The following is a 14364-nucleotide window of genomic DNA, read 5'->3' as shown; positions in this document are numbered from 1 at the left end:
TCAAATGGTTACATCACTATGTTAGGTGAATCTCAGCTTCCAAAGTTTTTGAAATATCTCCCATAATCAGGAACTTCTTTATAGTAACACTTTCCCGAGGCATAATCGTGGGAAATCCTCATTTCACAGCTCTCTCCTGAGTTTTTGCTTCTGTTTCTCCATTTCCTTGCATCTTCCATGAAGCATTTGTTTGATTTGAAGTTAGAAGTGAACTGGCTAACTCCAAGAGAACCCTGGTTGAATTTCTCACCATTTCTTCTTGGGTGGCCTTTCAGACACAGTTTTAATGACTCATTCATTTGAACACTGATTGGCTTTGATTGAGAGCCTCAGTTTGTTTCCATCCAGGAAACTTGCTGCCACACTAAATTCTGTGAATATTTTCAAGGAACATCACTGCACGTCCCCAGCTTAGCATCCTAGCTAGAAATTTAGACTATTTGGGATTGAAAAGATCATGAAAAATTTTTCTTCAACAGCTTCATTTGTTAAGCTCTCACAAACACTTGTTGATGTTATACTATGTGTTGTTGATAGAGCCATAATTTTGTGTGAGGTAGTTGAATTTTCTTTATGCAAGAGCACATTGCAAAATTATATTCCCTTCAGTGCCTTATGTCCTGCAGTATGCCTGGCACTGGGAAAACAGCAGTAAATAAGACTTAGTTATACTTCCATGGCGTTTACAGTACAGGTTGGGAAAAGGCATTAAACACATGGTAATTCGGGGCACCTTTGGTAACTCAGTCAGTTAAGCATCTGACTTTGGCTCAGGTCATGATCTTGCTGTTTGTGGGTTTGAGCCCTGCATCAGGCTCTCGGCTGATAGCTTGGAGCCTGCTTCAGATTCTGTGTCTCCCTCTTTCTCTGTCCCTCCCCCACTCACACTCTGTCTCTCTTTCTCTCTCAAAACTAAACACTAAAAAAAATTTAAACACATGGTAACTCAATTGCAGTTATGATAAGTATGATGAAGGAAACATTCCGACAAGAGGAGGCTAGAAATGGGGCGCCTGGGTGGCTCCGTTGGTTGAGCGTCCGACTTCAGCTCAGGTCATGATCTCATGGTTCATGGTTTGGAGCCCTGCATCGGGCTCTGTGTTGACAGCTCGCTCAGAGCCTGGAACCTGCTTCAGATTCTGTCTCCTTCTGTCTCTGCCCCTCATGCACTGTCTCACTCTGTCTCTCAAAAATAAATTCAAAAAAAAAAAAAAAAAAAAAAAAAGAGGCCAGAAGTGTTGGAGGAGTGGAAGATTGGTAAAAAGACAAACTCTTCTGAGGAAGTCACTTTTAAGTGGGAACCCAAGGATTAATTGGGAGGTTCTAGACAGAAGAACATTCTAGGGAGAACAGCAAATGCAAAGGCCCTGTGGAAGGAGCTTCAGAGAAGCCGGAAAAGAATCTGCGCAGCTAACATGGAGTTGACTGAGTGGTGAGTAGGCTCTGTTATTCAGGGCCTTATAGAAAATGTCACGATTGGAGCTTTTTCCTAAGAGGACATGGAAGCTGTTAGAACAGGGTAGTAGCGATATGACTGGATTTGTGTTTTTGTTTTTACGACCTTCCCTGCTCTGTGAATGAGTTGAAGACAGGGAAGAATAATAGTAGGGAGTCCAGTTAAGAGGCTATTGGAGGACACTGGGTCAGAAATGACTGAATTAAGAGTTCTTGTTATAAATGTGACTCTACAGTTAAGCCAGATTCTAATTCTTCTTAAAGACTTGAGAATCAGACCTGTGTTCTCCAAGGAAACATTTCAAAGAATTAAGGTTCTTCCTACATGAGTGTAAGTGGTAGTAAGAGGCTTTGGACATAAAGAAGCCCTCTTGTATGAATCTTTGAACTGCTGCAATGCTGGGGTCATATCTAGGACACTGTACCTTTGTCCTCATCACTTTTGTGTCCAGTTAAGGTTTCATTACTCTGTTATTTTTTTTTTAATTTTTTTTTTAACGTTTATTTATTTTTGAGACAGAGAGAGACAGAGCATGAACAGGGGAGGAGCAGAGAGAGAGGGAGACACAGAATCTGAAACAGGCTCCAGGCTCTGAGCTGTCAGCACAGAGCCCGACGAGGGGCTCGAACTCACGGACCATGAGATCATGACCTGAGCCGAAGTCGGACGCTTAACCGACCAAGCCACCCGGGCGCCCCATTACTGTTATTTTTAATGGTTTTTGATCAGTAGTTTCCAATCTTTTCCATTGCCAATTATCTCTTTCTTACCTGTAAACCTCATTTTTGAAAGATTGAAAACACCAGTGAAAAGTCTTTGTGTGTCCCCTCTGGGTAGCAAGGAAAGACAAAAATATTAACACGTGCAGTAATTATTAGAGGACTGGTGTTTCTACTCTGAGTTGGTGTAATTCCATCGAATTCCAACTAGACTTTCTGCAGCTGAAGAAGTATGTAGACCCTAGAGCCATCTTAGACATGCTAGCAACCGCCGGTGAGAAGTTCCATAGAGGGAAACTCCTGAGTTACAGCTGGTCCTACTGAGAGATGCAAAAGCAGCTGCTCAGAGGTCCAGAGTCAGTAAGTCAGATCTTTTTATCCACTATCGTAATAAGTGATACCGACATTTTCATTCTAAAATGTAAAATTAAAAATAGCATTTACCTCTGGACTTGAAAATAAAATAAATTTTATAGGTGAGTGATCCAAATTCCTGGTTTTTGAATCTGTTCGACATTAGCCAGCTTCTAGGACAAACTCAACATTTCTGGGATGACTCTGGGCCATAATTTTTTTTTAAGTTATTTTAGTTGTAGGACAGTGAGCTCAGAAAATACATCTGCATTTGCATGGAAGACTTCAGGTCCTTTAAGGCAGCCTGTGTTTGTTATGTGTCATCAGTGAGAGGAGCAGGCGTGTGTGTCTGTGAGTGCACGCGCAGCGGGGAATTGATAGATTCTCCTTCTGTAGAATGTGAATGCATCACTTAAAAACTAATGTTAAACCTGTTTGTTTTAGATTTCACCAGTCCAGAATTTTGTGGTGGTCATATTAAAGTTTGTACTTTTTTTGTTGGGAAAAACAGTAAATAGCTTAAAATTTCATGCGAAATAAGACGAACCAATGTAGGTATTAATGTACTTTCTAGTTGGAATTCATAAACACTTGTTTATTTATTGCTTGCTGACCCCTTACCATCTGATAACAGTCTGCTTACAAGTTACCAACAGCTGGGCCTAGGAAATATTCCCATTTGACAGGATCATTGTTGCTATATGTTAGATTATTCCTAGAATTAACACCAATAGTTTAAAAATTTTCTGATTGCTACCTTCTTTAACCACATTTTTTTTCTTTGCAAATATTTTCCTTTTTTTTCTGTCTTACATTAGGTTATATCAACTTGTAAATGAAATGGGGCAGAATAGAGGACTACTTTGTAACAGAGTGCAGATTTCTGTAACGGGTTGTTTTGTGTTTTCTTGTTTTGCTTTGTATGTTTGTTTTTTTTTTTCATGGGATGGTTTTGGTTTTAAAAATAGAGCATGGGTTAAGATTGTTTGCTACCTTAATTGTACAGTAATTTTTATACAAACTTTTGTATTTTGAGTACCAAGCTAGTTTTCTGTTTTTGGTGTTTCTGATATGTCCCTAGTTTTTGTTATTGTCATATCTGGCAAACATTTTAAAACTTTTAAACTATTAAGTAAGATTTTATTAATGAAGTCTCAGTTTATATGCATATTTTTAGATGTATCCTTATTTACACACAAATGTATATGTGTTGTGTTTGTGTACATTATGCAATGTATATGCATGCAGGAAAATATCTGTATTTTGGTGTCAATTTGTAGAAGAAAGGTGCTGACCAGTAAATTTAACAATTTTGCAGAGAAAGAGCATTTAAAAACAATCTAGGAGATTGTTAACCCAAAGAGGTGATTCCATTTATGGGATAGAATTTATTCCACATTGACAGATAACCTGAAGAGCCTTAATGATTTTAGTGTTTTGTATGTGTTTCATTTTTTTAGTGAGTTAGCAATGCTTTGAAGGGAGTAAGTACGTGTTTGTGTGGTGTCTTCCATTACCCAATGACATAATTTTTCACTGCTGCTCTTACTGATGGTATTTATTAGTGCCCTAGATACCATGTAGTTCACAGAAGAATTTTAATGTTTTATAATCTTTTAATCTTAATATCTTGTGTATATTAATAATGTAATATTTTATATCTTAATGCCGTATATTTTATATTTATATATTTTTAATATTCTTGTATTTGTTTTTTAATATACATGTATAGGAATTTAGGTGTGAAGAGGGTTTGATTCACCACATGTAGGTACATCTTATAGCCTAAGTTGTTAATTACTTAACTCAGTCATGCCTGCTTCGTCCCTAAGGAAGCATTCACTATTTTCATCTAAGCTCCTACTGTAGACTCAGCTTCCATAGATGGCAGTGTAATATTTCTAAGAGAAACATAAGATTTCATCTCTAATCTTAGTACATAAAAGAAGATGTAAAATACCTCATTTAATATCTGCCACTGAGTAAATGTTATTTGATTCTGAATCACAGTAAATTCTGTTCTCTTGTATAGGTAAGTTTTCCTTCACTAAATTGCAGATGGTACAGATTAATGCCAGGTTCCTATCACAGAAACAAAGACTTAGGCCCAAGGTCACATGGTAATATTGGCGGGAGAACTTAGCAACAAGAAGAGTCTTGTCCTGCATCCTGTAGCACTTGAACAAAGTACCTACACACCTACAGTGCAAGATTGCTGACAAAGTGTGAATTAGAAAGCATGACTTCGTGTTCCTTCAGGCTCTGGGAAATTTGTTAAAGAACATTAGAGCAAATAAAGGAGAGGAATATACGTCGTCGTCTTCATATATTTTCTTCTTTCTGCCAAATAGAGTAACTTAGTTATGATACATTATGCTTTCTTGAGTTAGAATGAATATAGGTACTCAAGCTACCTTTCCTTCACTGGACGAAAATTATACCCTGCAGTTAATATAGTTAGTGTTCTGTTGTTAGTCACAGTGCTAACACTGCTGAGAGTGTTTTCAATTCATTCAGTAACACAAAACCGAGTATTAATTGGGGGAGAATCTAAATCTATTTCATAATTTTGCATTCACAGAAATGGCCAGTGCTGTGAATGGAAAACATTCCTAAGATAGTAACCAGTATGCTATTTTTTAATTGATTTTTGAACTTCTAAAATATTTCATATTTTTATGGTGTTATGTATGGGTTAACATTAGACTCATGTTTAAGTAAATATTTCATGGGGCAATTATAAGGTACCCCAGCCTGTGCAGTTTTTATGTACTGGAAAAATGTTTAATTGTACTTAAATTAAAAACAAACTTGTGCATAGGTTATCAGTTATGGCTGACAGTAGTATTGCTAAGTTGGGAGCTATCTTAGAAAGTCTGATGTTGGTGTTTTCATTAAGAAAACTGAAATCTGTCATCCTGTTGTTGACTGTTGGCTTGCCTTTGTTCTTGAATTTTCTCCTGTTCTTCCTCACAATTGCATGATTCTACCTTCAAACGCTACCTGAGGCCTTTGTCTTCTAGAGAGCCTTCCAGGGTTAAGGAAGGTGGCAGATATTAGGGGAATTCTGTTTCTAGGAATCATGATGACACTCACTCTGGGTTGGACTGTACTGCTCAGACTAGTGTAGCGTCTACACTGCAGATGCCAGGTCTCCCTTGGGCTGCATAAGGAAAAGAGAATAGAATGCCAGTCAGCTTCCGCAGAACCGCTGAGGGTATTCTGCACACCACTGCTGCCACTCTCTATGGCCCAGAACCTATAACTTCTGTTTAGTGTTTTGTTAATAATATGTATGTTATAAATACTCTCTCGTATGTATTTAATATTGGATTTTTTTTAATCCCATGCAGAAGCTCCTAGTTAAGAACGGAGCAAATTATATACTGTCTCGCACTTTGAAAGTGGATCTAGCATGACAGTTGAGTTTGCGATGAGTACTTTATCATTATTAAGATCACTGCCTAAACACTTTACATATAGTAAGTTCAGCTTTCACTTTGCTCAGGCCAGAAACCTTAGAGTTGTCTTTGACTCTCTCAAACTTTATATCCATTGGCCACTTCTCAGAATATATATGAACAAATATCAGCATCGGACTACATCTCAACACCTCCACTCCTGCCACTCCGATTCAAGTTACCTCAATTATGGCAGGAGATTTTTTTGCTGACCTGTGTTTCTTCCCCATCTCCCCTTCAACCTACTCTCAGCCCAGTGGTGAGCATGAGAATGAAAGTCTCCTCTCTCTTTGTTCAACGTCCTTACCTCCAGGACCCTATAGGATTTGGCTTCTCTTTCCTTGTCTGACTTCATCGCTTACTTTTCTTCCCAGTGTTCACTCTGGCAGCCACCATGCTGAGCGTGCTCCCTCCTCAGGGCCTTTGTGATTCCTCTGCCTATTCTCCGTTACCCACGTACCTCATGCCTCACTCCCTCACCTCCTGCCACCTTCTCAGTAAGGTCTTTCCTGACCATGCTACTTAAAATCGGAACCCCTTAACTTTTCGTAACTGCCTTCCTTTCTTTGTTTTTCTAATGCACTTATCACCTAATAATAGTATGTCCATTTCATACTCGTGTCTATTTTCTCTTATCACCCCACACAAGGTACATACACTCTCTATATGCAGAGATTTTTATCTGAGTGTTCTTTGCTTTATTTCTAGTACCTAGAACAACACCTGGTCATCATACATACTTACCTAAGTATTTGTTGAGTGAACAAATGAATAAATAAGTGAGCTGCCAGTCCTGACTGTTTTACTACGCTTTATTTCATCCCTCAATGCAGATGTGCTCTATATAAAGGAAAACTGTTACTGCTTTTATAATAGCATCTTTTTCTTCACTTTAAAATTTTTTATTATCATTTTATTATGCCATATGATTCACCTACTCACTACACTTGACTGATTTTCAGTATATTCAGAGTTGTGTAGCCACCACTATAGTCCATTTTAGAACATTTTTATCACCCCAAAAGAAACCCCATAGTCAGTAGTGGTGATCTCCCATTCACTACCTCTTAACCCTCTCCCTCTCCAGTCCTCAGTAACCACGAATCTGATTTTTTCTCTATAGATTTACCTATTTTGGACATTTCATATAAATGGAGTCAGACAGTATGGTCTTTTTTGACTTGCATCTTCACTTAGCGTATTTGAGTTCATGTTGTAGCATATATGAGTACTTTATTCCCTTTGATGGCTGAATAATATTTCATTGTGTAGATATATCCCATTTTGTTTCTCCATTCATTAGTTGATGACCATTTGTGAAGGGTTGTATGGACATATTTTCAGTTTTCTTGTGTATATACTAATAGTGGAATTGCTGGGTCATATGGAATCTCTTTTTAAGAAACTGCTAAACTCTTTTCTAAAGCAGCTACACCATTTAAAAATCCCTCAGGAAGTGCATGAGGGTTCCAATTTCTCCAAGTCCTATTTGTCCTTCTGATTCTAGACATCCCAGTGGATATAAAGCGGTATCTCATTGTGACTTTGATTTGCATTTTCCTGATGGTTAATGATATTGAATATCTTTATGTGCTTATTGGCCATTCGTATGTCTTTTTCGGAGTAATGTCTGTTCAGATCCTTTGCTCATTTTTAAATTGGGTTGATTGTCTTTTTTAAAATCAAGTTGAAATAATTCTTTATGTATTCTGGATACTAGGTCATTATCAGATTATATGATTTTCATATATTTTCCCCCCGTTGTGTGGATTATCTTTCTCTTTCATGATAGCATTCTTTGAAGTACAGAAGTTTTTAATTTTGATAGAATTCAATTAACGTATTTTTGTGTGACTATAATGCTTTTGGTATCATATCTAAGAAAACATTGCTTAATCCAAGATCAAGATTTATACCTCTAGTTTCTTCTAAGAGTTTTATAGTGCTAGCTCTTAAATTTAGATCCCTTTTAATTTTTGTATGGGATCTGAGGTAGGGGTCCAGTTTCATTCTTATGCATGTGGATATCCTCTTTTCACAGCACGTTTGTTAAAAAGACCTTTCTTCCTCCCCACTGAGTTGTTTTGGCATCGTTGTCAAAATCAGCTGACTTTAAATTTAGAACTTATTTCTGGATTCTTCTGTTCCATTTATATAATTTCTTATACATTGCTATCAGAAGTCTCTTAGGCAGATGGTTTCTTTTGAGTTCTATTTATCTTGCCTCAGCTGTGTTCTTATTAGCTAGAAGGTTTGTAGTAATAGTGGTTTTCTGGAAGATTGTTTACTTGGGAAAAGCTTTCAGGAAAGACACGTTTTAAAGCTTCTTAATTGCCTGCTCCATGTTTTCTTTCTTTGCCTTTGTGCAGTTGTAAAGCTCAATATTTGTAATCATGATTTCCTTTCTCTGTCTTTAGTCTTCTTGGCTCTCCTCATAGCTGTCCATTTTCAATTCCTATTTTCCTCCTAGGGACCTCTTTTGAGCCTCCATGGAATTTGAAAGCAAGGTCAAGTGAGTTGCATACATATGCATGGCATAATCTGGAATTTCAGTTCTGCATGGACTTATAATAAAACCCTGTTCTGATCAAGTATATCCATAGTTGACCAGCATTCTGGCATGTGGCCTGAAGGTAATGAGGCCAGCTGGCAGTCTTCCTATGGCTTGAATGCCATGTTGGACCACACAGGTACCTTTGCAACCCAGGCTGTTAATTTTAGAAGTTGAACCTCTAATCTTAGAAGCTAGAAACTCTTTTGGTAGAGCAGGAAAGCAGAAAATCAGTTCTCATTGATGCAGTGTGGAGTAATTAGGAATAATTAGGGTATAGGCAATTCAGTGTGTCTGCTTTTCCCAGTCATTCAGCCAGGTCTTAGTGAACCCCTATCCAGGCATGTATTCTCTTAAACTCCTAAAACACAGATTTAATTATCATTCAAGTGTCTATGGTGTGTAGATATGAATCCATGTAATCACTCTCAAAATAATCACTTTTCTATTGGCATAACAGTTACTAGCTCTAGGTCTTTCAGATTTCGTTTGGGTGATAATTTCTTCAGAATTGTAAGCTAGAATAATCAGTGATGCTATGCTTGCTGTGGTGCCCATTAATTTAACAAACATTTGTATCCGTCAGCATGCTAGGATGCATGTGGGGTGTTCTCTCATCAGTGTATTGTCACCCTCAGCTCACTTGTTTGGCCAAGAATTTATATGTAAATCACTTACTTTTGTGATTGCCTTAAGGCCTAGTTTTTCCTCTATACAGGCTATCCATGAATGGACTTAGCCAAACATGCCAACAGTCACAGACTTTTATTCATCCCTTTATTCATTAATGTTGATTGAAAGCTTCCTGTTAGGCCATATGCTGTGATTGCTGTCAATAGATACAAAGATGAGGACTAAAAGCCTTTTCTGTCCATAGACTAGGCATCGTAAAATGATGTTGCTTATAGCTCCGTGATTACGTCAACGGATTGTTCTTACATAACACGTGGTACTTTGACAACATGTAATAGTCACCTATTCACTAAAACAAACAAAAAGCCTTAGGTGCCTACCATGTGCTAAAGGTGTTTGACTTGTGAAAGTGAGGAACAGCTTCTGTGAGGATGCAGCAGTTAAGCCAGCAAGGCTAAAGGACAGTAGAAAATCATTCTCGGTCAAGAGAGCAATATGTACCCAAGGAACCAAAGAGGGTGGATGTGGCAAGAAACCTGTGCACAGGTACAAAACAAGACTTAGGCGGGACCAGGCACCTCAAGACCTGTGGGCCATGTTGACAGCTCTGCCCTCTGTGCTAAGAGCAGAAGGAAGCCATTGACATCTTTGAACCTAAAGCCACGTTTTACCCAGTCTGTGAGCTAAGTCTTAACGAAACAAGTTACCTCTTGCTCGGATTTGGTTTCTAGATAGAAATGTTAAATTTTTGAAGTTCCGTCTTATTTAGGTTAGGGCTTCTTCAGCTTTAGCGTGCTTAAGAATTCCCTGGAGGATTTGTTAAAGCAGATTTTTGAGTATCCACGTCCAGAGATTCTGTAAGTCTGGAAGGTATTCAAGAATTTGAATTGCTGTTAAGTTCCCAGAAGATGCTGGTGCTGCTAGTCCTGGCCATGGACTAGATTTTAGTTACTTAGAGCAACAAAATTAATTCACCTCTCTTTTTTTTTTTTTTTTTTAATTTTTTTTTTTTAACGTTTATTTATTTTTGAGACAGAGAGAGACAGAGCATGAATGGGAGAGGGGCAGAGAGAGAGGGAGACACAGAATCCGAAACAGGCTCCAGGCTCTGAGCTGTCAGCACAGAGCCCGACGCGGGGCTCGAACTCACGGACCGTGAGATCGTGACCTGAGCTGAAGTCGGACGCTTAACCGACTGAGCCATCCAGGCGCCCCAATTCACCTCTCTTTTGTCACTGTTTTCCTTGTGTGTAACTAGCAAAGGATCGTTTTTTAAGCTATACAATAATGAAAAAGTTTTTATTTTTTCAGGAGCTATATTTTGTAGAAGTCATTTTATGTCTGTAAATTACACTCATCTGTGTAACTTCGATACAGGACTCAATGAGGTGATGTGGTAGCAAACAGTATTGGAGAGACAGAGCCCTAGAAGTCAAGATACTTTAAAATCAAGGAAATCCTGATCAACAAAAATTTGTAAAAAGTTATTAGTACTACCTTGACAGCTGTTGAGATTTAAAATTTAGAACAATATGATTTGGGATTTGGAAACAGTTGGTGTTCAGTAAAAGTATGTATTATTGAATCTGTTTTTTGTTTTTGTTTTTCTAGATCTGATTACTTGTTTAGACACTGCATCCAGTTTTTTGGAACCTGAGTTCAGGTATGACTGTATTTGTAACCTTTTTTCCCTTCACTGTTATTCTTCATCTACTTCATCATTATTCTTTATACACTAAAGATAATGTACATTAATGTATGTGTCACACACATGACACATAATCATTGCTCTAAGATGTCAGCAAATTAGAGCTTGTTTAAAGCCCTTGAGTGGCCATGTTTAAATTTTGCTTTAATTGTAGCATTTGGATCTTCTCTACAATGAAAGTATAATTTAATATATTTTAAAAGTAGAACTAGTTGCTTTTCAAAGCCTGGCAAAACTGCTAATGAAGCTAGAGGCGTTACTTATCTTTTCTCAAAAAGGAGAAGAGAATGATTTCGGCTGGGACTGAATTCTTCAGTGTTCTTGCCCAGGCAGCATTTCTACTACTGTTTTGCTGCTTTCTTTGTCTCTTGTCTCGGCTGGGACTAACCTTTGCTGGCTTCTATTCCACCACTCACGTTGCTGCCAAATTACATCCTAAAATACATGTCTGATCATTCCCCTACTTTAAAATCTTCATGAGTTCCTTCTTAGGGCAGATGTCATCCAAATTCCTTAGCCTGGTTTCGGGATCCTTCACAAGTAGCTCTTGGGCCAATTTTCCAATGTCATCTTACATACTTATATTGAAACAGCTCTGGATTCTTTACACTGCTCTGAGCTATCTGAACTTTTGCCTAGAATCGCTTTACTCTCTGCCTGGCAAATTTATTCCCATCTTGTAAGAGCTATGTCACTAACCTCCCCCCAGCTTTCTGCCACTCCCCAAAGAACAACCTTTATTTTGTCTTCCAGAATAGTTCTGTGAGGGATGGGTACTCTATTCAGCACTCAGGGAGGATCCCGATCAGCAGAGGTGGCTCTGTCATCAGTGTGTGGCACCCAGCCCTGCCTGAGGGTCTTGTAGCCTCTCCTCTCAGCTCTGTCATCACCACCCAAATGCAAACTGCCGTTCTCTCTTGCCTGGCCTATGGCACTACCAGCCTAACGATGTCTCAGCTTCCACTCGTAGTTCCTTACAGTCTCTTTCTTCTCAGGAGCTAGAATAATCCTTTTTGGAAATATGAATCAGATTGTGTGTATAAGCTGTCAAAATCCTTAATTGACTTCCCATTTTTACTTAGAAATATATTCCAGACTCTTCACCATAGCTCCCAAGGCTTCTGCATGATCTGGCCCCTGCCTACCTCTCCAGCTTCTCTCAAACTAATGTTACCCTTTTAGTTTTACAGTGCTCACTGTACTCTACCTGCACTGGTCATCCTCCGTTGATGACACACACACAGGCCCCCTTGCTTCATGGGCCTGCTGTTCCTGTCCATGAGGGTGCATTGCCCTCCCTTTGATGAGGCTTCACTTCCTCAGAGCCCTGTTTCCTGACTGAGGCAGTGCAGAGCCTGGTGTAAAAACTTAGACTTGGGAGCCCATCTGGCAGTTCCCAGTTGCGGGACCTGGGCACACTGTTTTCAGTTTCTTCATCTGTAAAATGAGGAAAATAATGATATCTACCATTAGGGTTCTTGTGTGGGTTACCTGAGGTACTCAGAAGGCTGCTCGGCACATAGTAAATTTACTGCATGTTTGTATTACTTTTTACTTCTATTAACTTTGCTTTCTCCTACTTATTTCAGGGAGCACCTTTTCTTCGTAGCAAAATCATAATCTAATTACTCATTTAGGTATCAGTTTAACGTCCTTCCCCCGACTTCTGGAGCATAGACATAGTGAAAACGGGGGCATATTTATTTGGCTGATGTTTGTAAACCCAGTACCTAGCACAGCCCAGCACTTAACAGACTACAAAATAGACATTCGGATAAATGTGTTGAGTGGGTAGATGGGTGGGTGAATGAGTAAATAAATGAATAAATGCCAAACATTTTAAGTCAACTTAAATTTGATCCATAGAATGTTGGTAAAATAAATTGTGGTTCATTCACAAAATAGAATAGCTTGTAGCTATTAAATTCATATTAAATATGAATAGATCATATAGTAAAAATGTCTACCATTCATTATGAACTAAAAAAAAAAAGGGCTTTTTAGAAGTGGTGCTTCTCTTAGGGCAGTGAGATTATACTTTTTAAATGAGCTGAAAAATGAATGTGTGGTTTTTGTTCTTTTCCCCCAGAAAGTACACTGTATATACCCTTGAACTTGTTTTCATTTCACAGTAAGTACTGCCCAGCTGGTTGTTTGCTTCCTTTTGCTGAGATCTCTGGAACAATCCCTCATGGATACAGAGATGTAAGTCGCAGTAACATAGACTTATGTTAACGTTGTGATTTAACTTTATTTTTTTTAAACTCCAGAGTAGGTTGATGTGTACCGATTGTATATCTTTAATCTTATTTTCAAGGAATTATTATTATTACTTTTTTTTGTATTATGTAATGTTTCATTCTTGTGCTACAAGTCTGTTCTTTGTTATCACATCAATAATCCTATATTTACTGAGAATACTGCCTGGGTCAACTCCTTTCTTGAGGAAGCATACGTGTCTTGTTTATAAATTACCCAAAGAAAATTAAATACTAACGTTTTATTTCTCCTTTCTTCAAGTCCTCACCGTTGTGCATGGCTGGTGTGCACGCAGGAGTAGTGTCAAACATTTTGGGTGGCCAAATCAGTGTTGTAATTAGTAAAGGTATCCCGTATTATGAGAGTTCTTTGGCTAACAACGTCACATCTGTGGTGTAAGTATATGTGTTATTGATGATAAGCGGGTTGGGCAGGGGTGGGATAGTGACTAGTTAGACCTGAGCAACATCACTGTTAATGGTGTTCATGGAATCACAATGGTGGGGTGAGCACTCCCATCTTTGTGTGCTGATTGTCTGAATATCCTGAAGAATATAGGCCAGGTCTCACTACCTTGGCATGTTCTCAATCAGAAAGGTAGTCATTTAGGAGGATGATTTGTTCTTTCCTGAGTGCTTAAATAGTTTCAAGAGTAAGGGTCTAAAAGTCTGTGGCCAAATTTTTATTTCATTTTAAAGATCAGGAGACATAAGTGCTCTGTTTCTTACAGCCTGTGTGACCTAGGATGGATTGAGATAACTGAAATACTTTTCAGTATAAATTAAATTTTGACATAAATCAGAAGTAGTAGTGTTACAAATCCTCCTCTAATCCAAAGAGAATATTTGAAGAATGTATTTTTATGGTCACTACAGTGATCAGTTTTATGAAACCGAATAGGCATCACAAGCAAGAAAAGTTGAAACATTAAATAGAAATGTAATACTTGGGATCTGTTTTTATAAATCTTGCCTCTTAGATGGTCTTAGTCCTGTAGGTAATACGAAGCCTAATTGAAAGCAGGCCAGTTTCTCTTCAGAAGTCCTAGGGCAGTTTTCATTCAGAAGATGAGAGCATAATCCGTGTCCATGACGGTATAATACAGGAGCCAGCAGACTTCTTCTGCAAAGGACCAGCTCGCACATATATTGGGCTTTATGTGCCACATGTCCCTGGTCACTTACTCTTTTTCGGTTCATTTAAAGCTTTTTAACCATGCAGAA

General features: G+C 38.3%; 1 protein-coding gene across 4 annotated transcripts in view; it reads left to right on the top strand.

Moving 5' to 3' along the window:
- DCBLD2 (discoidin, CUB and LCCL domain containing 2) overlaps positions 1 to 14364 on the top strand; it is a 91118-nt gene that overhangs the window by 52842 nt on the left and 23912 nt on the right. For all 4 annotated transcript variants that reach the window (XM_060640172.3, XM_060640171.3, XM_078452928.2 and 1 more), the window contains 3 exons: positions 10786 to 10837; positions 13015 to 13087; positions 13403 to 13536. In XM_060640172.3, the coding sequence (XP_060496155.3) occupies positions 10786 to 10837; positions 13015 to 13087; positions 13403 to 13536 (259 nt within the window). The remainder of the gene's footprint in view (positions 1 to 10785; positions 10838 to 13014; positions 13088 to 13402; positions 13537 to 14364) is intronic.

This window comes from Panthera onca, chromosome C2, assembly GCF_046562875.1.
Source record: "Panthera onca isolate mPanOnc1 chromosome C2, mPanOnc1 haplotype 2, whole genome shotgun sequence".
Lineage (NCBI taxonomy): Eukaryota > Metazoa > Chordata > Mammalia > Carnivora > Felidae > Panthera > Panthera onca.
This window is presented reverse-complemented; position numbering and strand designations above follow the sequence as displayed.